The 26198-nt window shown below is 41.9% G+C and overlaps 2 protein-coding genes across 6 annotated transcripts in view; one reads left to right on the top strand and one right to left on the bottom strand.

Annotated features, from left to right (window-relative positions):
- The window catches only part of LOC110521502 (DNA-binding protein RFX2), a 77871-nt gene extending 77512 nt beyond the window's left edge, over positions 1–359 (bottom strand). For 2 of the 4 annotated variants that reach the window (XM_036968420.2, XM_036968418.2), the window contains exon 1: positions 146–329. The gene's annotated coding sequence lies outside the window, so the exon portion shown is untranslated. Of the gene's footprint in view, positions 1–145 lie in introns of all 4 variants that reach the window. The other 2 variants (XM_036968419.2, XM_036968421.2) reach the window with 2 other exon arrangements.
- An 837-nt stretch (positions 360–1196) lies between these two features.
- Positions 1197–26198, top strand: part of LOC110521504 (long-chain-fatty-acid--CoA ligase ACSBG2) — a 56398-nt gene continuing 31396 nt past the window's right edge. The window contains exons 1-2 of one of the 2 annotated variants that reach the window (XM_021599102.3): positions 1197–1514; positions 19777–19909. In XM_021599102.3, coding sequence (XP_021454777.3) covers positions 19800–19909 — 110 coding nt within the window. In that variant the 5' untranslated portion in view covers positions 1197–1514; positions 19777–19799. Of the gene's footprint in view, positions 1515–9442; positions 9701–19776; positions 19910–26198 lie in introns of those variants that run through there. The other variant, XM_021599099.3, reaches the window with a different exon arrangement.

A 26198-nucleotide genomic window follows, 5' to 3' on the forward strand; every position in this document is an offset into this window, starting at 1 on the left:
AAGATTCGTGGGGTGGATGTGACGAAGGGAAAGTAACGTTATCTACTACGGTATGAAAGAGAGATTGACGTGCATTCAATACCACAGTATCATTATCCCAAATTAGAATAAATGTATCGTCTCAACTCCGTAAAGATATATTCACCTTTGCCTTGTATAAGTTCTGCCCTGGCTGTGCTCTCTTTCCCCTCTCTCACTTGCTCGTTGAGTTCCAGTTGCTTCTGCTGCTGCTGTTGCTGAGTGTTGCACCCGTTGGTAAGTAACTGTCTCCACGGCTACAGTCACTATGGCGTGCGGGGGTCTCGAGGCAACTGTTGCTACCCTCTCCTTCATACGTCAGTCGCAAAAAAAATAAAAAACGAGGGCGGAAATACTGCATTGACTCCGCCCACTAAGGCAATCGACCACTAGACCACTAGAGGGCGCTATGACCTTGTTAATCTCTGGTAAAGCCACAAACGTTTACATTTGGTCACGAATTTCAGATATATGTGTGAAGGATCCAGCAATCTGCAGATTTGTGCCATTTGTTTCTTGCAACAATTCACATAATTTATAAAACATCTATGGTAATTCATTCATTGGGTATTACCAGAGCTAGAGAGTAGAAGTCTATACCACAAGAAAGTTCATGTGCAGCTGTTGATGTCAAATAAAATACAATTTTATTGGTCACATACACATGGTTAGCAGATGTTGATGCGAGTGTAGCGAAATGTTTGTGCTTCTAGTTCCAGTAATATCTAACAAGTACTCTAACAATTCCCCAACAACTACCTAATACACACAAATCTAAAGCAATGAATGAGAATATGTACATATAAAGAGGTGAATGAGAATATGTACATATATATGTACATATAAGTATATGGATGGGTGAATGATGTCAATGAATTCTGAAGAAAAAAGCATCTATTGCTTAAAGGTCAACACAAAAAAAGAATCAACAATAATGCTGTTATCAGTCATGTGTGTAATAAATATAAATGTAACCTCTAGTCTAAATAGGACATTGCCAGCCCATAGGTTTGCCATAGCTGCTAGTGCCTCTCAATATGGTCCTCTTCCAGTCATTGCTATTTTTTTACTAGGCAAGTCAGTTAAGAACAAATTCTTATTTTCATTGACGGCAGTTAAGGGGCAGAACGATACATTTTTACCTTGTCAACTCGGGGATTTGCAACCTTCCGGTTACTGGCCCAACGCTCTAACCACTAGACTACCTGTACTGTCAACCCTGATTTCACCTGGGATTTAAAACACGAATTTTCTCCCCAGAGACCAATATGTTAGTACAGTCAAAATAAGTCAGATACATATCTTTCAGTTTCAAATTACATGACCGAATGAAACTCCGCCACGTCACATTCTCCTCACAAAGAATCAGTACGCGCACACTTGAAGCTCAGGGAAGTGAAGTGAACGTGTCTCTATTCCCTAATCAACAACTTCAGCGCCAAAGTTTGCAACGCTGAAGTTACCTGCAGGAAACGGTTGATTGTTTTGTATTGGCGGTAAGGGCTAACATTATCTTCGTAGACTTACTAGCTAATAATTTTTGGAAACAAGTTAACTAACGATATCGTGTTGAACGCGTGATGCTGACTCAGAAATTGTGTAGCGAACGTTACTATAGCTGGCTAGTTTACCAAGCGGTAGTGACAGAGAAGCTACAGTGTTTGTTCACTATGGTGCTCTTGATTGAAATGGAATATCTTAATTGAAACGGGGATATTTAAACTTTTAAGCTAATTTGGTTAACCTTAGCTACAATTAGCCACTGTTCTAGGTAACGTTACTTTTGTTTGCACGCGACGGCTGGCTTGACAGCCTTTAACGTTAGCTAATCAGCTAGGTACCGGTAGAAGAGATATTCGAGGAATTTCTATTCAGGCTTTGCCGGTAGTTCGGCCAGTTAACCAACAGCGAGTAGATGCGTGCCATTCTAGTGTTGGGAAGCTACTCTGAAAATGTATAGTTGACCAAGCAATCAGTTACTTCACACTGGAAGTTAAGCTTCATTAAAGCTACCCTTAAATTAAAGCTACCCTTAACAAAACTATAGTTAACTAAAGTTACTTTGAGAAAGTAGTTCACTACATCCAAACTACTTCGTGAGAAATGATCATATCTAAGTCTGAAATATAATAAATTGCATACATTGAACACTCTGGAATCGGATGTTAACCGAAGTAAAAAGTCATTAACTACTGAAAACACTACCATCAGTTGAATTTAGGTCAACTACCACCAAGCTACAGTGAAATGTAGTTAAATTTCTAGTTGGAACTAAATGTAGTTAGTTCACTCAACACTGCATCGAAGCGATCAAAACAGCGCCCCTCTGTCTCAGTATGTCTAGGCCATGTGTGATGCTGTCTGGCCAAAAAGAGTATGGCATGTCTTACTCTTGGTCAGACCGCATCAGATACATGGGCTTTCCAACCCTGTTCCTGGAGAGCTACTGTCCTGTAGGTTTTCCCTCCAACCCCACTCTAGCGCACCTTAGCTGGTTATAAACTGAATCAGATTAATTACAACAGGGGTTGGAGTGAACCTACAGGAGGGTCACATTAACAGGTAATACATTGTTACGGTTAAATTACATGTATTTACTATAACACCCATTTAAATGTGTGCATGCAACTGCATGGAGGTTTCAGGGCTGCCTTGCAAAACTAAAAGTCCCAGTAAGCAAAATGATGTTGAAAAGGTGTTTTTAAAATACATTTTCCCACTCGTTGAAAATAAGTATTTTCCGGATTTACTGAGGTGCAGCCCCGTCTGGTAAGCCTACCGTTTGTAAAACACCAACAAAAAGGTGTTTTACTAAGTTTTGTTGACATGAGGTAGGTTGACATAGGTTAGGCTATTTGATTATAGAAACCTGCATGATGTAAAAAGTGTCCGTCTCATTACATTGTCATACATTTTTATCTCCAACCTGTAGGCTACAGAAAAGGCCACATACTCGTTCTACCATAACCTTTATCTGCTACATGATTTATGTTAACTTTTGGTTAGCGCACACTGCGCCCAGCCCGCCACAGGAGTCGCTGGTGCGCGATGAGACAAGGACACCCCTACCGACCAAGCCCACCCTAACCCGGGCGACGCTAGGCCCTCGCGGACCTCCCGGTCGCGGCCGGTTACGACAGAGCCTGGGCGCGAACCCAGGGACTCTGATGGCACAGCTGGCAGCTGGTACAGCGCCCTTAACCACTGCGCCACCCGGGAGGCCTGGCTGCAATATTTTTATTTGTTGGCTTTATGTAGGCAAATTTTACATAGATGCCAATAGAAGTTACTTTTAGATTTGGATAATGTTCATTTAGAAAGAATTTAGATTATTTTTTATTTTGTTTAGATACAAAGACTATTATAAATTAACTGTTCCATGAAAATGTTCATATGAAAATTATAACTATCATGCAGATCAGCATAAATGGTAAGATAAATTGCCAACCCCTGGTGTAGCCTATTACCGGCAACTTCAGGAGCTTAACTGCAGAGCAGGAGGAGGAGGGTCGGGAACCTTTTCTTTTTCTTCTGGTTAGGCTATCTTGAGTCCTTTGTCTTGCATATTTAATCAAACAGTGTGCTTAAAGCATCAGCCAAGCTCAGGATATATATATATATTAGTTGATTTTATTAAAATAAAATGTGTGTATGTATATATATATATATATATATATATATATATATATATATATATATATATATATATATATATATATATATATATATATGTGTGTGTGTGTATACATATACACACACACACATATATATGTATGTGTGTGTATATATATATATATATATACATATACACACACACACACACACACACGAAGTCAGACGTTTAACATACACTTAGGTTGGAGTCATTAAAACTCGTCATATTTCTTGTTCATAAACTATAGTTTTGGCAAGTTGGTTAGGACATCTTCTTTGTGCATGACACACGTAATTTTTCCAATTGTTTACAAACAGATTATTTCACTTATAATTGACAATCACAATTCCAGTTTGTCAGAAGTTTACATACACCAAGTTGACTGTACCTTTAACCTCTAGTGACACCCCATCCCGTGAACGGGACCGTTGTCATCATCTGACACTAATTAGCATAACGCAACGGACATAAATCTTGATCAGCCTGTTGCGTGCTTTGGTGTGTGTTCCCAAACAAGGACCAGTTGCGCTCTGAGGCAGCTGATGTTGTTGGGATTTGTTGTTGTTGGGATTTGGAGGAGGATGGAGGTAACAGGGGAAAGAGCCTCAGATCTACCAGGTGGCTGATGAGATATGTTGGTACGACTGCCATACTGCATCCCCATCCCAAAGCCCTTGCTTGGAAGTGTACCTTCGAAGACTGCCAAGAACCATGCCCTCATCCAGGCCAAGGTGGCGAGACACGGTGGTGATGACACCATAGGCCTTGTTGATCTCTGCACCAGACAGGATTCTCTTGCCAGCATACTTGGGGTCCAACATGTATGCTGTGGCGTGTATTTCAGAACTGCAGTTTCCTCTGCTTGGAGCAACAGTGAAGTGGGCAGGGCAGTAGGGATTTCTTCTCTTACATCTCTGCAAGTAGAGTCTGAACATCAGACAGGATGGCATTGTCTCTCTCAATCCGTACAATGGCAAATGCTAAAGGTTTCAGGCTGCTTACCTCTCTCTCCCAAAATGCATCATCCAGGAGGATCCTCTTGATGGGGCTGTCCATATCAGCAGACTGGGATATGGCCATTTCTTGGAGAGACTCCTTCCCTTCCAGGAGACTGTCAAACATGACAACACCACCCAACGGGTGTTGCTGGGCAGCTTCAATGTGGTGTGCTTATACTTTTCACTTTGCTTGGTAAGGTAGATTTCTGATAACTTGATGACCCCTCACGTCCCTAACCATTTCCTTGGCTCTCTTGTAGAGTGTATCCATTGTTTTCAGTGCCATGAAGTCCTTGAGGAGCAGATTCAATGCATGAGCAGCACAGCCAATGGGTGTGTGACATGACCAAGCAGCCTTCATGACCAGGCAGCATTCTGTCACCAGTGCAAATACCTTCTGTGGTCCAAGGTCAATGATGACTGCCTTCGGCGTATCTGCAATGTATAGACCGCTGTGTCTGTTCTCTTGTAGAATACTGGTTGAGGGGTGGAGATGATGTAGTTAATTATTCCTTGCCCACGGACATTTGACCACCCATCAAAGATGATTGCAATAGTCTGCTTTCTCTATGATTTGCTTGACCTTCACTTGAACTCTGCATCCAGCAAATTAGTAGATAAAGCATGTCTGGTTGGAGGGGTGTATGCTAGGTGAAGAAAGTTCAGAAATCTCTTCCAATACACATTGCCTGTAAGCATCAGAGGTGAACAAATTGCATACACAGCTCTAGCATGACATTCATCAGCATTTCTGACTACTTTCCTCCATTGGGTCAAAAACAACTTCTGATTACAGGAGGACCATGAGCTATTGCTATCGATAAGGTGTCTGATTCATAATTTTCACCTCGAATAGAAGTAGAGGGACTTTTGTCAGAGGTTGCTTGTTGTGAGCGCTGAGGGAACTTTATGCACTTGGCCTGATGATTCTCCATCTTTGTTGCATTCTTCACATATGATTTGGCACAGTATTTGCAAATGTGCACAGCTTTTCCTTCTACATTAGCTGCATTGAAATGTCTCCACACATCAGATAGTGCTGTGTCGTTTTCCTGTAAAGATTAGAAAAATTGTAATGAAACATGTATGGGAACGGGGGAATTTAACACTCCTCAGTTAGCAGGCTGAAGCAAGCTAAAACCCACATGGTAGCAAAAACTAACTAGCAGAAATTGTTAACAAGTTGGAAATTATTTAAACACATTTTGCTGTAGGCTACTATTTACTAGTTAACAAAAATAATGTATGTCATTTATAAAATATATTCACCCCGCCCAGTATTGTAATCAACTTACCAGAAAGCATGTAGCATCTCATTAGTGTGCAAGATCTTGAGAATCAGCTGAACGTGATGGAAGAGTGCACTTCATGTGATGGAAGAATGCACTGTGTATGCAAGAGGGTTGTATTCAAGTCCATTGAATTTGGGATAGTTTAACCAGAATATGCCACAAGACCTAGAATTGCCTTGTGTATCCCATAAAAAAGGTAAATGAAAACATTTATTTTGATTAATGATTTTCATCCCACTCCCTCTCCCGTCTGTTTTTACCTCTCTGGGATATGTGGGACGCTAGTGTCCCTTTTGTAATACAACTTTAGGTATTTTTTTTACGTAAATAATCGATACAATTGAAGACTGGATGATCTGTGTTCAATACAGGAGGAAAACAAACTGTAGCTAGCTTTCTGGTCACGCACCTCTATCTAACAGTACACTTGAAGTTACCCTCGTTCAAGATGGCCGTACTTCATTACACAAAGGAAAAACCTCAACCAATTTCTGAAGACTGTTGACATAGGAAGCGATAGGAACTGCAAGAAGGTCCCTTAGAAATCTGTATTCCCAATGAAAATCCATTGAAAAGAGTGACCTAAAAAAAAAAAATCTGAATGGTTTGTCCTCAGGGTTTCGCCTGCTAAATAAGTTCTGTTATACTCAGACATGATTCAAACAGTTTTAGAAACTTCAGTGTTTTCTATCCAAATCTACTAATAATATGCATATCTTATCTTCTGGGTTTGAGTAGCAGGCAGTTGAATTTGGGCATGCATTTAATCCGGACATGAAAATACTGCCCTGTCACCAAGAAGTTAACTGTTCATTAAGCACCCCTGTTCCATTGGAGGGATCTCAGAACTGTAATGTACTCTCTGCTTTCAACTGACTTATCTGAAATAATCTAGAGCAGGGGTAGTCAACTCTTAACCTAAGAGGTCCGGAGCCTGCTCGTTTTCTGTTCTACCTGATAATTAACTGCACCCACCTGGTGTCCCAGGTCTAAATCAGTCCTTGGAGGGAAGCCGTGGAACTAATTTAAATGTCCAGAGTTGAGTGTGGGGTCTAGGTAGGGGTATGCCGATCTCGTCATACTCGTAATCATATCCATTTTATCACGCTTGATATTCGTAATCGGATTTACTCGTGATCGGAAGTGCCCTTTTTAAATGCTGGTAAAGCCTATAGCTCAAGTGTGCAATACTGCTCTCACTGAGTGCATCTCAGAGTGAATCGTTGTGTTCCTAAACGCCCCCGACATGAAAATGCACACGATTTACTTTCCTATTCAATTAACAAATTATGCAAATAAATAGCCTAATGCATGGCTGCATATAGTCCAGACACAGATTTAGGTGAAGGTAGGCTAATTCGCTTGCCCTATATATTGTTTAACTTTTAAGAGGAGCAAAACTTGTCTGTCCTGATGTCATGTTACGTCACATTTGTACAATCTATATTTTGTCATTTTTATTTTCGGTGTTGCTCTGTAAACATGCCTGGGTGAGAATAAATTAATAATAGCAAGCATGGGCTTGGACCGCGACATAACGAGACATCATTAGCAATGGAATAATAAGGACCGACAAAGTAGGCCTACTAAACTACTCGAAGTAGACAGACGAATACAAGAATATGGCTACAGCAAAGTCGACAGGAAATAACTAGATTGAACAACAATGACTAGCAACAGATTCGGATTCCTACACAATGTTTGGAGAAGGGAAGACTTAGACACGCGCCACTCGTACATGTCTGGGGAAATGAGAGCAGAGGAAGAGCGGCTTGTTTTAATGCAATTGTAGCAGGCTCAAACAATACCCCGCCCATTCCTTTACAGACAGAATAACTAGCCAATAGTTGCTTAGCGCACATCTCTTCACTGAGTGAAAGATGTGGATTACTGTTTTCCCATCACGGATAATTACAAAAAATACTGGTCAGAATCATATTTAATCACAGACATGATTCAAACAGTTTTAGAAACTTCAGAGTGTTTTCTATCCAAATCTACTAATATGCATATCTTATCTTCTGGGGATGAGTAGCATGCAGTTGAAATTGGGTGTGCTTTTCATCCGAAATTCAAAATGCTGCCCCCTATCCTAGAGAAGTTAACAAACTTCCAAATGAGCTTCATTGCCATACAACACTCCTTCCGTGGCCTCCAACTACTTTAAAATGCTAGTAAAACTAAATGCATGCTCTTCAATCAATTGCTGCCCGCCCGACTAGCATCACTACTCGGGACGGTTCTGACTTAGAATATGTGGACAACTACAAATACCTAGGTGTCTGGTTAGACTGTAAACTCCCCTCCCAGACTCACATTAAGCATCTCCAATCCTAAATTAAATCTAGAATCTGCTTCCTATTTCGCAACAGACTCCTTCACTTCATGCTGCCAAACACACCCTTGTAGAACTGACTAGCCTACCGATCCTTCACTTCAGCGACGTCATCTACAAAATAGCCTCAACACTCCACTCAGCAAACTGGATGTAGTCTATCACCGTGCCATCCGTTTTGTCACCAAAGCCCCATATACTACCCACCACTGCGACCTGTATGCTCTCGTTGGCTGGCCCTCGCTTCATACTCGTCGCCAAATCCTCTGGCTCCAGGTCATATGTTTTTGCTAGGTAAGCCCTGCATTCTCAGCTCACTGGTCACCATAGCAACACCCAACTGTAGCACGCGCTCCAGCAGGTATATTTCACTGGTTATCCCCAAAGCCAACACTTCCTTTGGCCGCCTTTCCTTCCAGTTCTCTGCTGCCAATGACTGGAACGAATTGTAAAAATCACTGAAGATGGAGACATCTCCCTCTCTAACTTTAATCATCAGCTGTTTGGCTGTGTACAGGTACAGCTCTATCTGTAAATAGCACACCCAACTACCTCATCCCAATATTGTTATTTATCCTCTTGCTCTTTTGCACCCCAGTATCTCTACTTGCACATCTATAACTCCAGTGTTAATGCTAAATGTTAATTATGTATTTATTTATTGCCTTACCTCCTTACTCTTCTATATTTGCACACACTGCATAGATTGTTCTATTGTGTTATTGACTGTACGTTTGTTTGTATAACTCCTGTTGTTTTTGTCGTACTGCTTTGCTTCATCTTTGCCAGGTCACAGTTGTAAATGAGAACTTGTTGTTAACCTTGCCTACTTGGTTAAATAAATAAAATAAAAATTATCCATTTAGTCTCTGGAAAGTCAAAGCTCAGCTAGCACAGCTGCTGGATCGCCATAGCAACCTGGCCTGATAACCAGATTAATCCCCCTTGTCCTGTAGTAACCCCCGCCGGCATAACTGCATTTGTGTGTGTGGGGGGGGCTCACACACGCGTGAGCAAACGACATCATCCAAGAGGAAAGGGAATTTCACCGACTGCAGACCCATTCCCCTCCTCCTTGCATTCATTTGGCTGACGTGACCCTATATGTGGGACAAGTCTTGTGGTGTGAGCCCTATCAGCCAATGAGATGGGCTGTAGTGTTGGAATACTAGTGGGGGAAGTGTGTAAGGATGTCTGCAGGAAAGAAGCTAGTGCTGAGAGGGTGGGGTTTTGGAGGAGGGACAAACTCAGTTTGAAAATTAATGATGTGTTAGAGTAGACACAGTGGCCAGCATATTTTGTGTCTAGTGGCTGACAGAATACAAAGCACGCTTACGCAGTCCAGAGAACCGGCAACCAGAACTGAAACAAGAGATCTGAAGTTTGCTTACTAGGATGCACTGTAAGTCCTTCTACATGATTTAGAATGAGATGTTCAGCCCTTTCACTTAAATCTGGCACGCAACCGCTTATGTCACTTGACGCTTGTGATCTTTAGCGTCATTGGGCTCTTTCAAGGTGTGACGGATGTTTTCTTACATTTGAGTCCCTCTGTGTTCGTTTGAATTGTCCTTCGTATGGTTTAGTTCATAGATTAATATTACATTGAGTTCAAAACAACTTATGTACTACAGCTATGAAGGCTGATATGTGGTACTGGTTCATCCACCTCACTAGCCCATGTGGTCAGCAGGTATGTGTGTCTGCTTGCTTGCTGGGATGGAGCATCCAGCCCTCCATGTAGAGCTAATAGGACAGGTTAGGGCGAGGCAGAAAGAAAGAAACCCCAGCATTACTGGGACTCCTCGCCAGGCTGCTGCTGCCAGAAACAGCAGTTGGTTGGATGGAAACTTGATTCACCCCCAGTGTTTGAGCAGCCTTGGAAACAGGTCCAGGCAGAAGGGTGAGCTGGCCATCTGGGAGATGCAGGCGGAGCGAGAGAAGGAAAGGCGAGGGATTTGAATAATGTAGCAAGTGCTTTCTTTGCATCTGAAATTCTCTAAAATGTTGGGTATTTAAGTGCTGTGTGGGTGGGGAAAGGGATTGTGTGTTGGGAAACCCTGCTTAGTTTTGGGGAGGATTTGTTGTAGTTAATGCTGGTTTCTGAAAATATTTTTGATGTGGCTTTTTCAAGAAAGGCCTCTACTCAAATCAGTCAGTCTATCGTTGCAATCAGTTTTTGAATGGACATCATGTGGCAGTTGTGTACTGGACATACTGTTTGGGACCTAATCCTCTCCTAATTGACTGCAACAAGGCAGTCATTTGCTATTGTGAGGAAACTGTGTGCAATGTAAGTCTGCACGACATGGGCAAAAATGTAATTCTGATTCTTTCTTTTTTAACAAATATTGTGATTTGACATGCAATATGGGTCAAAACAGTGGGTGAACTGTTGCAATCACGTAAATACAATGATTTATATTAAGAAGCCAAGTGGAAAGCAGCATTGTTTGCAACAATCTGTTGACTGCATTTGACCTAACAGAACAGCATGTAAACTTATAGTGAATCTAACAGCAAAGGGGGGAGCCCCAAGAAGAGAGAACAAAGTAAATAAAATAAAAATATTTAAACGGACTCTGCGTTTCAAAATATTGCATTCAATATAGATATTTAGCGATTATGGATATTGCACAAGTTTAATATTGCGATTATGATGTAATTTCGATTAATTCTACAGCCCTAGCCCAATGCTAAATCCATCTGAGCCGTACCTAGGGAGCATTGAGGGAATCTCCCTGGCAGGTCATTAGCAGGGTTGAGCAACATCATTCAGGCATTTTTATAATGAACTGCACCTTTTGGGTCAGGTGGTGACCCACCCATTTTCAAATTGAGGACCACAAACCTCACCTAACAGCAATGTAGTTTAATTAGTCAGGGCTAAATCAACAGGACAGAAGGAAATGGGTTTCTATCATGCAACAATGAAGTGCCTCAATTTATTTTTCCCCTGGTTTTGTATTGGTCTTCAGATTGTGAAGGTAAATAATACACAGCCTTGGTTGACAGCTGGTGGGGATGAGAAACAAACTGTCATTGCATGTGACACTAGTTCCGTCACATCTGAACAGAAATTGGTCTTATAGGGCTGCTGCGTGAGACTTGTCAACTCACGTGACATCACCTCATCAAAAGAGTGGGTGAGGAATGTAACACTCATTCCAGCCTGAGGATCATCCCAAAGGCAGCATTCAGAATGATCAAGAATGCCATCTACCTCTTCTCTTGTTAAATAGTTTGGGTGTGTGAGCAAGCTTTTTCTGATCTGTAGGCTATAGCACCCACTAGGACTGCACAATATGGGCAAAAAATTGAATCTCAATTTTTGTGGCAAATATTACGGTTTTACTTGCGATTATAGTTCAAAATGCTTGAGTGAACTGTCATAATCATAGATAGGGAATAATTACAATTTTATGGTTGGAATACAGTGGGCACTTGGAATGCAGTTTTGTTTGGCATGATGATGAATGGAAAAGTAAGGGAGGAGATGGTTGTGACTAGATGTCGACCGATTATGATTTTTCAACGCCGATACCGATTATTGGAGGACCAAAAAAAGCCGATACTGATTTAATCGGTCAATTTTTATTTTTTTATATATATATTTTTTTGTGTGTAATAATGACATTTACAACAATACTGAATGAACACTTATTCTAACTTAACATACATCAATAAAATCAATTTAGCCTCAAATAAATAATGAAACATGTTCAATTTGGTTTAAATAATGTAAAAACAGTGTTGGAGAAGAAAGTAGAAGTGCAATATGCGCCATGTAAAAAAGTTTAAGTTCCTTGCTCAGAACATGAGAACATATGAAAGCTGGTGATTCCTTTTAACGTGGGACTTCAATATTCCAAGGTAAGAGGGTTTAGGTTTTAAGTTGTAGTTAATATAGTATTTATAGGACTATTTCTCTCTCTACCATTTGTATTTCATATACCTTTGACTATTGGATGTTCTTATAGGCACTTTAGTATTGCCAGTGTAACAGTATAGCTTCCGTCCCTCTCCTCGCCCCTACCAGGGCTCGAACCAGGAACACATCGACAACAGCCAAACTCGAAGCATTGTTACCCATCGCTCCACAAAATCCCCGTCCCGTGCAGAGCAAGGGGAACAACCTCCAAGTCTCAGAGCGAGTGACGTTTGAAACGCTATTAGCATGCACCCCGCTAACTAGCTAGCCATTTCACATCGGTTACACCAGTCTAACCTCGGGAGTTGATAGGCTTGAAGTCATAAACAGCTCAATGCTTGAAGAGCTGCTGGTAAAACGCACGAAAGTGCTGTTTAAATGAATGCTTACGAGCCTGCTGCTGCCTACCATTGCTCAGTCAGACTGCTCTATCAAATCATAGACTTAGTTATAACATAATAACACAGAAATACGAGTCTTTGGTTAATATGTACAAATTAAAAATGTTCCTAGGGTTGATGCTGTGAAGCTTGTAATAAGTCATTTCAAATGAAAACATGCAAAAAAATAAACTACACGTTTGTCTTTAATGCTTTAATGCTTTAATGCTGTTAATATGATTGAATCCGGAAACTATAATTTCAAAAACAAAACGTTTATTCTTTCAGTGAAATACGGAACCGTTTTGTATTTTATCTAATGGGTGGCATCTCTAAATATTGCTGTTACATTGTACAACCTTCAATGTTATGTCAAATGACGTAAAATTCGGTTTAAAAAGGTTTAAAAATATATACTTCTGTGTATTGATTTTAAGAAAGGCATTGATGTTTTATGGTTAGGTACAGTCGTGCAACGATTGTGCTTTTGTTAAATCATCCCCCGTTTGGCAAAGTTGGCTGTCTTTATTAGGAAGAAATGGTCTTCACACAGTTCAAAACGAGCCAGGCAGCCCAAACTGCTGCATATACCCTGACTCTGTTGCAAGAGAAGTGACACAATTTACCTAGTTAAAATAAATTCATGTTAGCAGGCAATATTGACTAAATATGCAGGTTTGAAATCAATACACGTATATATTTTTAAGAAAGGCATTGATGTTTATGGTTAGGTACACGTTGGAGCAACGACAGTCCTTTTTTGTGAATGCGCACCGCATCGATTATATGGAACTCAGGACACGCTAGATAAACTAGTAATATCATCAACCATGTGTAGTTAACTAGTGATTGATTTATGATTTGTTTTTTATAAGATAAGTTTAATGCTAGATAGCAACTTACCATGGCTTCTTACTGCATTCGCGTAACTGGCAGGCTCCTCGTGGAGTGCAATGAGAGGCAGGTGGTTCGAGCGTTGGACTAGTTAACTGTAAGGTTGCAAGATTGAATCCCCGAGCAGACAAGGTAAAAATATGTCGTTCTGCCCCTGAACAAGGCAGTTAACTCACCGTTCCTAGGCCGTCATTGAAAATAAGAATTTGTTCTTAACTTCTTGCGTCGAGCAATCCCGTATCCGGGAGCGTAATCATAGCCTCAAGCTCATTACCATAACGCAACGTTAACTATTCATGAAAATCGCAAATGAAATGAAAGAAATACATTCACTCACAAGCTTAGCCTTTTGTTAACAACACTGTCATCTCAGATTTTCAAAATATGCTTTTCAACCATAGCTACACAAGCATTTGTGTAAGAGTATTGATAGCTAGCATAGTATTAAGCCTAGCATTCAGCAGGCAACATTTTCACAAAAACAAGAAAAGCATTCAAATAAAATAATTTACCTTTGAAGAACTTCGGATGTTTTCAATGAGGAGACTCTGTTAGATAGCAAATGTTCAGTTTTTCCAAAAATATTATTTGTATAGGAGAAATCGCTCCGTTTTGTTCATCACGTTTGGCTAAGAAAAACCCCTGAAAATTCAGTCATTACAACGCCAAACTTTGTTCAAAAATAACTCCATAATATCGACAGAAACATGGCAAACTTTGTTTAGAATCAATCCTCAAGGTGTTTTTCAGATATCTATTCGATGATAAATCATTTGTGGCAGTTGGGTTTCTCCTCGGAAGCAAATGGAAAAATACACGCAGCTGGAGATTATGCAATCATTTCGGCGGAGGACACCAAGCGAGCACCTGGTAAATGTAGTCTCTTATGGTCAATCTTCCAATGATATGCCTACAAATACGTCACAATGCTGCAGACACCTTGGGGAAACGACAGAAAGTGTAAGCTCATTCCTGGCGCATTCACAGCCATATAAGGAGACATTGGAACACAGCGCCTTCAAAATCTGGGGCATTTCCTGTTTGAAATTTCATCTTGGTTTTGCCTGTAGCATCAGTTCTGTGGCACTCACAGATAATATCTTTGCAGGTTTGGAAACGTCAGTGTTTTCTTTCCAAAGCTGTCAATTATATGCATAGTCAAGCATCTTTTCGTGACAAAATATCTTGTTTAAAACGGGAACGTTTTTTTATCCAAAAATTAAGAGCGCCCCCTATATCGAAGAAGTTAACTGACTTGCCTAGTTAAATAAAGGTGTAAAAAAAATAAACATCTGTCAAATCGGTGTCCAAAAATACTGATTTCCGATTATGAAAACTTGAAATCGGCCCTAATTAATCGGCCATTCCGATTAATCGGTCGACCTCTAGTTGTGACAGTAGTAACCAAAATGTTGGTCAGTGTTTCCCATAGGAGCCTGATTGGATTTAAATAGATGGGTATATTCAGACAGGTTTTAGAAAATTCTTTGCCTTTTCCTCTCAAGAACGAGCTATTTTGTTAGATTACTTGTTAGATATTACTGCATGGTCGGAACTAGAAGCACAAGCATTTCACTACACTCACATTAACATCTGCTAACCATTTGTATGTGACAAATAAAATTTGACTTGATTTGCACAAACAATGCTGATATATGCCACTGGTAACGGCCTGTATTATAGGGAAAACCTTGCTAGCAAACGTTTTCTTTCTCAGTGCTAGCTAGCGATTAGCATTCGGAGCTAATACAAAAGAAAATAATGCACTTTTACAACTTGCTTAGACCAACCAACTAACTAGTGTTTTGCAGAGAGCAAGTTACACATTAATAATATAATATAGAAAATGTGGAAGCAAAGTGGAAAGCTTTTTCGTTCTTGTTTGGTCAATGCATGTATTGCAGAGTAAATCTTGAGCATGAGGAACTTCCTGCTTGAGTGATGTGTGATTGAGAAGTGGCCAAACGAGAACTTGAGCAATACATTCAAAGTAAAAAAAGACACAATGGTGTTTCAAATATTGTAGTCCCATGCAATATGGATAATTGTGCAGCCCTAGCACTGACACCTGTTGTGTGCAGGCACAAGCCAATAACATTGAGACTGGAGACCCAGCCAAAGGGGCTCGTCCCAGACAGAGGGCTCAATGCAGGCATGTCGACCCCCCCCCCCCTCCCCCCCAGCTATGCAACGTGAACCCTGGCCACAGCTGTGTCTTGAGTGTGTGGAATGGGGAATCTGCAGCTGCTCTGTTACTGGTGGTAGGAAGAAGAGTACAATGGCAGCTATTGTAGGGGTTGTATCTGGTGCAAGAGGTGAGCTCACTCCATGGTATTTGCTTCCTTGGCTGAGCCAGGCACTGCAGGAATGGGTCATGTGCAGAAGTCTATCAAGGTTGAAACGTTTTGTGACTAGGGGCCAGTATTTTAATTTTTGGAAAAATAACGTTCCCGTAGTAAACGGGATATTTTGTCAGGACAAGATGCTAGAATATGCATATAATTGACAGCTCAGGATAGAAAACACTAAAGTTTCCAAAACTGTAAAAAATATAACATAACTGATGTTGCAGGCGAAAGCCTGAGAAAAATCCAATCCGGGAGTGCCTCATGTTTTGAAAGCGCTGCGTCCCTATTGAGCAGTGAATGCCCTATCAACCAGATTACGCTTTCTCCGTATGCCCGAAGGTGTCTACGGCATTGGTAGTTTTACGCATTTATGTTGAAGAATACCCGTAAGCGGCTACATTGTGCAAGTGGTCACCTGATGGCTCCCAGAGTGTATTTTACGCGAGAGTCAGAGGTAGCCATTATTCCAATCGGTCCTACTGAAAAACGAATTGTCCCGGTGGATATATTATCGAATAGATATTTGAAAAACACCTTGAGGTTTGATTATAAACAACGTTTGCCATGTTTCTGTTGATATTATGGAGCTAATTTGGAATATTTTTCGGCGTTTTCGTGACTGTAATTTCCGGGCGATTTCTCAGCCAAACGTGAAGAACAAACGGAGCTATTTCGCCTACAAATATATTTTTTGAGGAAAAAATGAACATTTGCTATCTAACTGGGAGTCTCGTGAGTGAAAACATCCGAAGCTCATCAAAGGTAAACTATTTAATTTGATTGCTTTTCTGATTTCCGTGACCAAGTTACCTGCTGTTACCTGCTGCTAGCTGGACAAAATGCTATACCAGGCTATCGATAAACTTCGACAAACACAAATGCTTGTCTAGCTTTGGCTGTAAAGCATATTTTGAAAATCTAAGATGACAGGGTGATTAACAAAAGCCTAAGCTGTGTCTCAATATATTTCATTTGTGATTTTCATGAATAGGAATATTTTCTAGGAATATTTATGTCCGTTGCATTATGCTAGTTGGTGTCAGTCGATGATTACGCTCCCGCATGCGGGATGGGGAGTCACTAGAGGTTTTAACGGCAGTGTCAGAGGGAACTGGGAGGTAGAATCTCGATCTGCTGAGCTACAGCCCATAAACCATGAATCACATTGGTTTTAGTTACATTTGTACCTTTCTCAAATGTACAACCAACCACTCAACACCAGGTTATGAAATTCGCTGGGCTTTAAGGGTTTACTGCACCCTGTCCCTGGCTCAGGAGAATGTTTCTGCTTTGTGACTTCCCCATGGAGGTTTTCTTTCCTCCTGCTTAATTGTACTCAGCTTGTATGTGTTTTCAATGCACGGACAGCCAGTCCTAGATAAACAGCCGGTGTTGGCTCTCCAACAAGGGGACAGAGTCGATAATGGAAAGTGGGCCGGGGTTACGTGCTTATTGTTCTACAGCTCTGACGTGTTTCCTGTACCGTGTTGGTGACAGAAATTGGACGTGCGCTCTGCTCAGCTCTCCCCCTCTTGGGCAACTTCCCACAATGGAACAAACGGATCATCAACGGGGCCAGACTGTGCTCTGAGTCTCTCTCACACAGATGGAGCCATTGAATTTCAATAACCAGAGGATGTACAAGTCAGCCAAATGAGTCCATCTTCTACCTCTGCTGTCCTGCTGTCGTCATGTGTTCACATTCCTTTATATCTCTGAAAAGGGGTTTCATAACACGATTAGGCCTAAATGTTAATTGAGGCTTCTACTAATTTTAGGAAATGACCACATTGAATAAACATGGTTAATTTGTTTTGACTAATCTGGAGGTGAAAAACCCACACCTGTTTGGCGAGATGCTAGCTCGTGGAGTAGAACACTTAAAAGAAAGGGAGAGCCGCACACTCAAGGAGCTCAAATGCAGTAATTTCATAACCTAATAACTAATGTTTTGACAGACAAGCTGTCTTCATCAGGGTATTGTTTGTTTTGGCTGAAAGTAATTAAAAGGAAGCCTCATTGTTTAAAAAAACAAAATACAGTTCAGTCTAGAGTAGCTGTTTTTGTAGTGGCACCTGTTGTCTGTGTCTTGGATCAGTACCCATTTGAATTCTGTCGACACTTACGGTTGTAAAATACTGCTAAAAGATGTCCATAAAAGCATTTGGTGATAAACTATTTTGCTTTTCTGAGTGATCTCCAAGCAGTGTAATGACTCTGAGACCCTGTGTAATGTTTATCCAGAGACCAGAGCATGACCCTGTGACACGCAGCGCAGTGGTGGGAGCCTTGTGAGCCGTTTGGCAGTCACATGCTACAGCTGGTTCTATTCTAAGGCAGTGGTTTCTAAACTGTGGCGCGTGCAAAATTGCACACCAGTTTTCATCAGTTTTCCTCTTGTCATGTCAGTCATTGCATATGTTAAAGCAGTGATCACCAATCTTTTCTGACCTAAGATCACTTTAGCAGTCAAAAAGCAAGCAGAGAAGTACCGCAAATATATTTTAAGTAATGTTTTGACTTAAATCATGTTAATGTAAAAAATATATATATTTTTCACAACATATTGGCTATATGCCTGGCCTGCCAATATTGTTTCTCTCAGACCATGTTCTATTTCAAAACTCAAGCTTTGATAACAAAATAAATGATGGTGTGGCACTTGCGAGGCATAGCTGAGCATAAATTAAAATGGTCATGGTACTTTCAAAATAACTGAACTCTTGACAAAATCTAAGTCAAATTATGAAGTCAGTGGACTTCAGGTCAGAAAGTTCTAGAGCTCTAGAACTCTAGAAAGATGCCCAAGTTTCCCGTTCAAAAGTCGGAAGTCTGACATTTCAGGGTTTCCAGTTGTTTTGAACATTGCATTAGTCTCAGCAGAGGGAGAGAGAGTGCAGCAGAGATGGTCCTGCTCTTTCTTTCCTTTCCTCTGGTGAGGCTGACCAGAGAGGGGACACAGTCTTCGACCGAATGGCGAAACTCAAGTCACACCGCATCTGCCTCTGTGGGGGGAAAATTAATGTTGGTATGACCAGAGAAAGTGAAAAATTCCTCTATTAAAATAGACATGATGAGCTGCTAATAATAATAAAAATGCAGGACTATCGATACACTTGGCTACTCATTCATTGCAACTGCAGCGCGATTGGAAGTACAGAGAACCGTGTTTTGTAATAGTGTTGACAATACTGAATTAAACTTAGACATGAACTCATAAAAACATATCTTTGCTGTATTCTTTGAAAGTCTCTCTTGTCATGGTTTTAAAAGTTAAGAAATCTCACATAGGCTAGTACCAAACTTTGCTGTGGCCGGGGTCATGGAAGCTGTAGGTAGGCATGGTGATTTGAGCTATACGATTGGCCAGCGCAGTAGGCGTACTCTATTTTAGGCAGAGATCTTCCGGTCCGCCGGGTAGGCAGAATTGTCTTTTCAGACAAATAAAATGGTTCAAAATGGAAACACTTTGCCTACCGGTGCGCCGGGCTTCTGAATCAAGTGCACCTACCGCCAACGGCGCAACACTGGATTTTTTTTTAAAGGACTGCAAGCCTTTAGGCCTTCAGCAAAATTCGCTGCACCAAATGACAATGTGTAGAATTGCAGGAAATTAGCTTTAAATCTGCTCAATTTCTCTCCAACCAACGAGGAGTGTGAACAGTTTGTCATGAACTGTGCTTGTGTCCATAGAAATAGACTGGGTGTGGGATGTTCCCCAATGCTGGTTGGGGGGCCTGAGTGAAAAAGTTTAGGAACCCCTGCTCTAAGGAAGGACTAATGCTCCTTTTGTCACTCTCTCGAAGCCTGACAACTTCACACTTACAGCTGGGGAAACTCGGTCCCTGAGATTTGTGTGGGTCATGTGTGAATGAGTCATGCTGTGTCTTACCCTGTCCCCTTTCTCCATTTCCCCCCCTTGCAGTGACTGTGTGTGAGCCTACTGCCATGTCCACAGCCATGGACCCCCCCAGGGAAGTCAGCTACCCGCAGTCATCCTGTGGCACCGGGGACAGTGTCGCCTCACTGGATGACATCGCTGTGGATTTCATAGCCAAGTACGTACCTAGACTGAAACCATTATCTGGTTTGATTGCATGACTCTTGTTTGGACTTGATCGAAAGGCTCTCGTCACATGGGAATGATGCGATCTGATAGGAAACAATGACCTGCACCCTGTCACTATCTTAACACCCCCACATCAAATTACTTCTTAGACATATTTGACCTACTTCATCACACAAAGATGACAGGGCACAATCCACACTTTGTCATGTCAACATTGTAAACTGGTTTCGAAACAATTTGCTGTCAGTTAACAAGACCCATGCTGTGTTCAAATACTAATTCTAACTGCACTGACTACTATTTGTGACGTGAATTGAGTATAAAGTATGCTTGTTGGTCATAGTTAGTATGCCAAAAGTTCCAATATGACGTATACATGCAGTGGACACGATTTCTGTGCTTTTAGGTCCCATAATGCAATTCTTCAGAAAATGGGCATGGCTTCATAACTTTTCAGATTTGAAGAAAAAAGAAAATGTTTAAATGTAATACATTTTCAAATAAGTTACGTTGGCTGACAACCGCATAGCATTACAGCAGTATGCACCTAACGTTAGTTGGCTACTAATACATCAAACTTGTCAGGCAGTATATTAACTAACTACCCAATGTTGATTGACTTGATTATTTACATCATTCTTAGGTGTGCGATTCAAAGGCTATACCACTTAGCTATTTACTCTGATTTCAGAGCACACTCGCAAAGAATAACTGATGAATTTATGAACGCTCAACACCCGTTGAATATGGCCGTGTAAGTAAACATCTGCAAAAAAATTAGTAATTAAATTGTTGCTTGCAGCACAGTTAGTCACCAACCCTCTGGATAACATGAAAACAGCCTAACCAGCTCTGCTATGGCACGTAAAATGGTCAGTGAGGTGTTCTCATTTGTCACGCTCTGAATTTTCAAACGGACAATCTGACAATGCTCTGGATTAATGAACACCCAGAGCACACTGGCACTCCAGATTGAATTTACGAACACACCCGAAATCGTAAAATGTTGAGCTAGTAATTTGTTAACCTGTTATGGCTGCATCCCTTTGTTCTCAATTTCCGCCTGAAGACATACCCAAATCTAACTGCCTGTAGCTCAGCCCCAGAGGCAAGGATATGCATATTCTTGGTATCATTTGAATGGAAACATTCTGAAGTTTGTGGAAATGTTAATTGAATGTAGGAGAATATAACACAGTAGATCTGGTTTAGATAAAACAATGAAAAAAAAAAATGTTTTTTTTATTTTATTGTTGTATCATCATTAAAATGAAGGCAAAACAAACATTCAGATAGGATGATGGGGACAATTTCAGTGAAAAACATGAGGGCAACAGTACTTGTGCAAAGTTTCAGAATGATAACTTCCAAAATGAGTCACCCAGGTGTCCCACACAAGTAGCCCAAATGTACCCAAGTGGCCAAATTGGTGAAGTTATACATTTTGAATGGAATAACTATATACAAAATACCAAAATAGTATTCTAACAACCCCCCCCCCCCCCCCCCCCCCAAAAAAAAATGGAGAAAAAACATGGGAAAAAAATATATACATTTACAAAATAACACTTTCAATATTTGGAAGACCCTCAGTCCTCTACACAATATTGTGCTGCTGATGCCAGGTGCCATAGCAGTCTCTTTCTGCTGTAAAGCAGAGGGTCACCAAGCATGTGATGCAGGTGATGGGGGACTTAATCTTGCAAAGAACACAGCGACGCCTCCATGCTGTGCCCTTTTGGCCCTGAGGCACATCCATGCCTGCAGAAATACATTTGGGCAGATGAACACCACTTGTGGCAGGAGCTGGATGAAACAGCTTCAGTGGGGGATGGACACCTTGGCACTGGGGGCTCCCATTCGGAGTCAGTGTCACTGTAAAATAAAATGTTCAGTTAGAATAGTTTCACATATGAGCCCTGTATCAACAAGTATAATAAACAAATATATATAGAGTACAGGGAACGTAAGGTTGAATATAATATTATAGACCTGCTAGATCTACTGTCTAGCAGGTGCACCCCACCATACCACTGTCGGCGCATTATGCCCTGAATATATTCTACCATGCCCAGAAATCTGGTCCTTTTTATTCTCTGTCCCCAACGCTCTAGGCGACCAGTTTTGATAGCCTTTAGCCGCACCCTCATTCTACTCCTCCTCTGTTCCGCGGGTGATGTGGAGGTAAACCCAGGCCCTGCATGTCCCCAGGCACCCACATTTGTTGACTTCTGTGATCGAAAAAGCCTTGGTTTCATGCATGTCAACATCAGAAGCCTCCTCCCTAAGTTTGTTTTACTCACTGCTTTAGCACACTCTGCTAACCCTGATGTCCTCGCCGTGTCTGAATCCTGGCTCAGGAAGGCCACCAAAAATTCTGAGATTTCCATACCCAACTATAACATTTTCCGTCAAGATAGAACTGCCAAAGGGGGAGGAGTTGCAGTTTACTGCAGAGAGAGCCTGCAAAGTAATGTCATACTTTCCAGGTCCATACCCAAACAGTTCGAACTACTAATTTTGAAAATTACTCTCTCCAGAAATAAGTCTCTCACTGTTGCCGCCTGCTACCGACCCCCCCTCAGCTCCCAGCTGTGCCCTGGACACCATTTGTGAATTGATCGCCCCCCCCCATCTAGCTTCAGTTTGTTCTGTTAGGTGACCTAAACTGGGATATGCTTAACACCTCGGCAGTCCTACAATCTAAGCTAGATGCCCTCAATCTCACACAAATCATCAAGGAACCCACCAGGTACAACCTTAAATCTGTAAACAAGGGCACCCTCATAGACGTCATCCTGACCAACTGGCCCTCCAAATACACCTCCGCTGTCTTCAACCAGGATCTCAGCGATCACTGCCTCATTGCCTGTATCCGCTACGGAGCCGCGGTCAAACGACCACCCCTCATCACTGTCAAACGCTCCCTAAAACACTTATGCGAGCAGGCCTTTCTAATCGACCTGGCCCGGGTATCCTGGAAGGATATTGACCTCATCCCGTCAGTTGAGGATGCCTGGTCATTCTTTAAAAGTAACTTCCTCACCATTTTAGATAAGCATGCTCCGTTCAAAAAATGCAGAACTAAGAACAGATACAGCCCTTGGTTCACTCCAGACCTGACTGCCCTCGACCAGCACAAAAATATCCTGTGGCGGACTGCAATAGCATCGAATAGTCCCCGTGATATGCAACTGTTCAGGGAAGTCAGGAACCAATACACGCAGTCAGTCAGGAAAGCTAAGGCCAGCTTCTTCAGGCAGAAGTTTGCATCCTGTAGCTCCAACTCCAAAAAGTTCTGGGACACTGTGAAGTCCATGAAGAACAAGAGCACCTCCTCCCAGCTGCCCACTGCACTGAGGCTAAGTAGCACGGTCACCACCGATAAATCCATGATTATCGAAAACTTCAACAAGCATTTCTCAACAGCTGGCCATGCCTTCCGCCTGGCTACTCCAACCTCAGCCAACAGCTCCGCCCCCCCCCCCCCCCCCGCAGCTACTCGCCCAAGCCTCTCCAGGTTCTCCTTTACCCAAATCCAGATAGCAGATGTTCTGAAAGAGCTACAAAACCTGGACCCGTACAAATCAGCTGAGCTTGACAATCTGGACCCTCTATTTCTACCTCTATCCGCCGCCATTGTCGCAACCCCTATTACCAGCCTGTTCAACCTCTCTTTCATATCGTCTGAGATCCCCAAGGATTGGAAAGCTGCCGCAGTCATCCCCCTCTTCAAAGGGGGAGACACCCTGGCCCCAAACTGTTAGGCAGGGCAGGATGGATATAGGTCTATCTAAGGTCTTCGAAAGCCAAGTCAACAAACAGGTCACTGACCATCTTGAATCCCACCGTACCTTCTCCGCTGTGCAATCTGGTTTCCGAGCCTGTCACGGGTGCACCTCAGCCACGCTCAAGGCACTAAACGATATCATAACCACCATCGATAAAAGACAGTACTGTGCAGCCGTCTTCATCGACCTTGCTAAGGCTTTCGACTCTGTCAATCACCATATTCTTATCGGCAGACTCAGTAGCCTCGGTTTTTCGGATGACTGCCTTGCCTGGTTCACCAATTACTTTGCAGACAGAGTTCAGTGTGTCAAATCGGAGGGCATGCTGTCCGGTCCTCTGGCAGTCTCTATGGGGGTACCACAGGGTTCAATTCTCGGGCCGACTCTTTTCTCTGTATATATCAATGATGTTGCTCTTGCTGCGGGCGATTCCCTGATCCACCTCTACGCAGACGACACCATTCTATATACTTCTGGCCCGTCCTTGGACACTGTGCTATCTAACCTCCAAACGAGCTTCAATGCCATACAACACTCCTTCCGTGGCCTCCAACTGCTCTTAAACGCTAGTAAAACCAAATGCATGCTTTTTAACCGTTCGCTGCCTGCACCCGCACGCCTGACCAGCATCACCACCCTGGATGGTTCCGACCTTGAATATGTGGACATATATAAGTACCTAGGTGTCTGGCTAGACTGCAAACTCTCCTTCCAGACTCATATCAAACATCTCCAATCGAAAATCAAATCAAGAATCGGCTTTCTATTCCGCAACAAAGCCTCCTTCACTCACGCCGCCAAACTTACCCTAGTAAAACTGACTAACCTACCGATCCTCGACTTCGGCGATGTCATCTACAAAATTGCTTCCAACACTCTACTCAGCAAACTGGATGCAGTTTATCACAGTGCCATCCGTTTTGTCACTAAAGCACCTTATACCACCCACCACTGCAACCTGTATGCTCTAGTCGGCTGGCCCTCGCTACATATTCGTCGCCAGACTCACTGGCTCCAGGTCATCTACAAGTCCATGCTAGGTAAAGCTCCGCCTTATCTCAGTTCACTGGTCACGATGGCAACACCCATCCGTAGCATGCGCTCCAGCAGGTGTATCTCACTGATCATCCCTAAAGCCAACACCTCATTTGGCCGCCTTTCGTTCCAGTTCTCTGCTGCCTGTGACTGGAACGAATTGCAAAAATCGCTGAAGTTGGAGACTTTTATCTCCCTCACCAACTTCAAACATCTGCTATCTGAGCAGTTAACCGATCGCTGCAGCTGTACATAGTCTATCGGTAAATAGCCCACCCATTTTTACCTACCTCATCCCCATACTGTTTTTATTTATTTACTTTTCTGCTCTTTTGCACACCAATATTTCTACCTGTACATGACCATCTGATCATTTATCACTCCAGTGTTATTAACCTGCAAAATTGTTATTATTCGCCTACCTCCTCATGCCTTTTGCACACAATGTATATAGACTCCCCTTTTTTTTTCTACTGTGTTATTGACTTGTTAATTGTTTACTTACTGACTTGGCTTTTGGAAGAAAAGAGAAGGAAGTGTTTTCTGTTTTTTATTGTTGTAGTATCATCTTTCACATGTACTAGAATAGGATGCTGGAGATAATTTTGATAGATAACACAAGAGGGCAACTGTAGGTGTGCAAAGTTTCAGACTTATAACTTCCGGAATGGGTGAGCTACATGACATTTAGCATGAAGTCACCCAGGTGTCCCACACAAGTTGCCCAAATGTACCCAAGTGGCCGAATTGGTGAAATGACCTATAACTATATACAGCAGTACAAATAACTATATACAACATATCAAAAAGCAATTCTAACACACACACACACAAAAAATGTTTAAAAAAATATTAGAAAATGAATATTTTTTTAAAAACAGTACACCCCTTGGAAGTCCTCGTCATAATATTTTGCTGCCTGTGCCATGTCCATAGCAGTCTCTTTCTGATGTAAAGCAGAGGCAAACTGAACAAGTGGTGCATTTCATGCGACACAGAACACAACGACGTCTCCATGCTGTGCCCTTTTGGCCCTGAGGCACAGTCATGCCTGCAGTAATGAACTGTGGCATATGAACACCACTGGGGGCACAGGTAGAGCGGGCAGCTTGGCACCGGGGGCTCCCAGTCGGAGTCGCTATCACTGTGAAAGAAAACATTAAAAAAATATTTGTATTGTATGAGCCTTTTATCATCACATAAAATAAACAGATGTGTATTGTATAGAGCAGAGGGAACAGTCACTAAGGTGAAGTGCTGTTCCATTCAACTCCGGCCATTGTTGTGTGTGTGTGTGTGTGTGTGTGTGTGTGTGTGTGTGTGTGTATATATATCTATATGTATGTATGTGTGTGAATATATATGTATATATACAGTGCCTTGCGAAAGTATTCGGCCCCCTTGAACTTTGCGACCTTTTGCCACATTTCAAGCTTCAAACATAAAGATATA

This window comes from Oncorhynchus mykiss, chromosome 4, assembly GCF_057628025.1.
Source record: "Oncorhynchus mykiss isolate SJ-2025 chromosome 4, ASM5762802v1, whole genome shotgun sequence".
In the NCBI taxonomy this organism is placed as follows: Eukaryota; Metazoa; Chordata; class Actinopteri; order Salmoniformes; family Salmonidae; genus Oncorhynchus; species Oncorhynchus mykiss.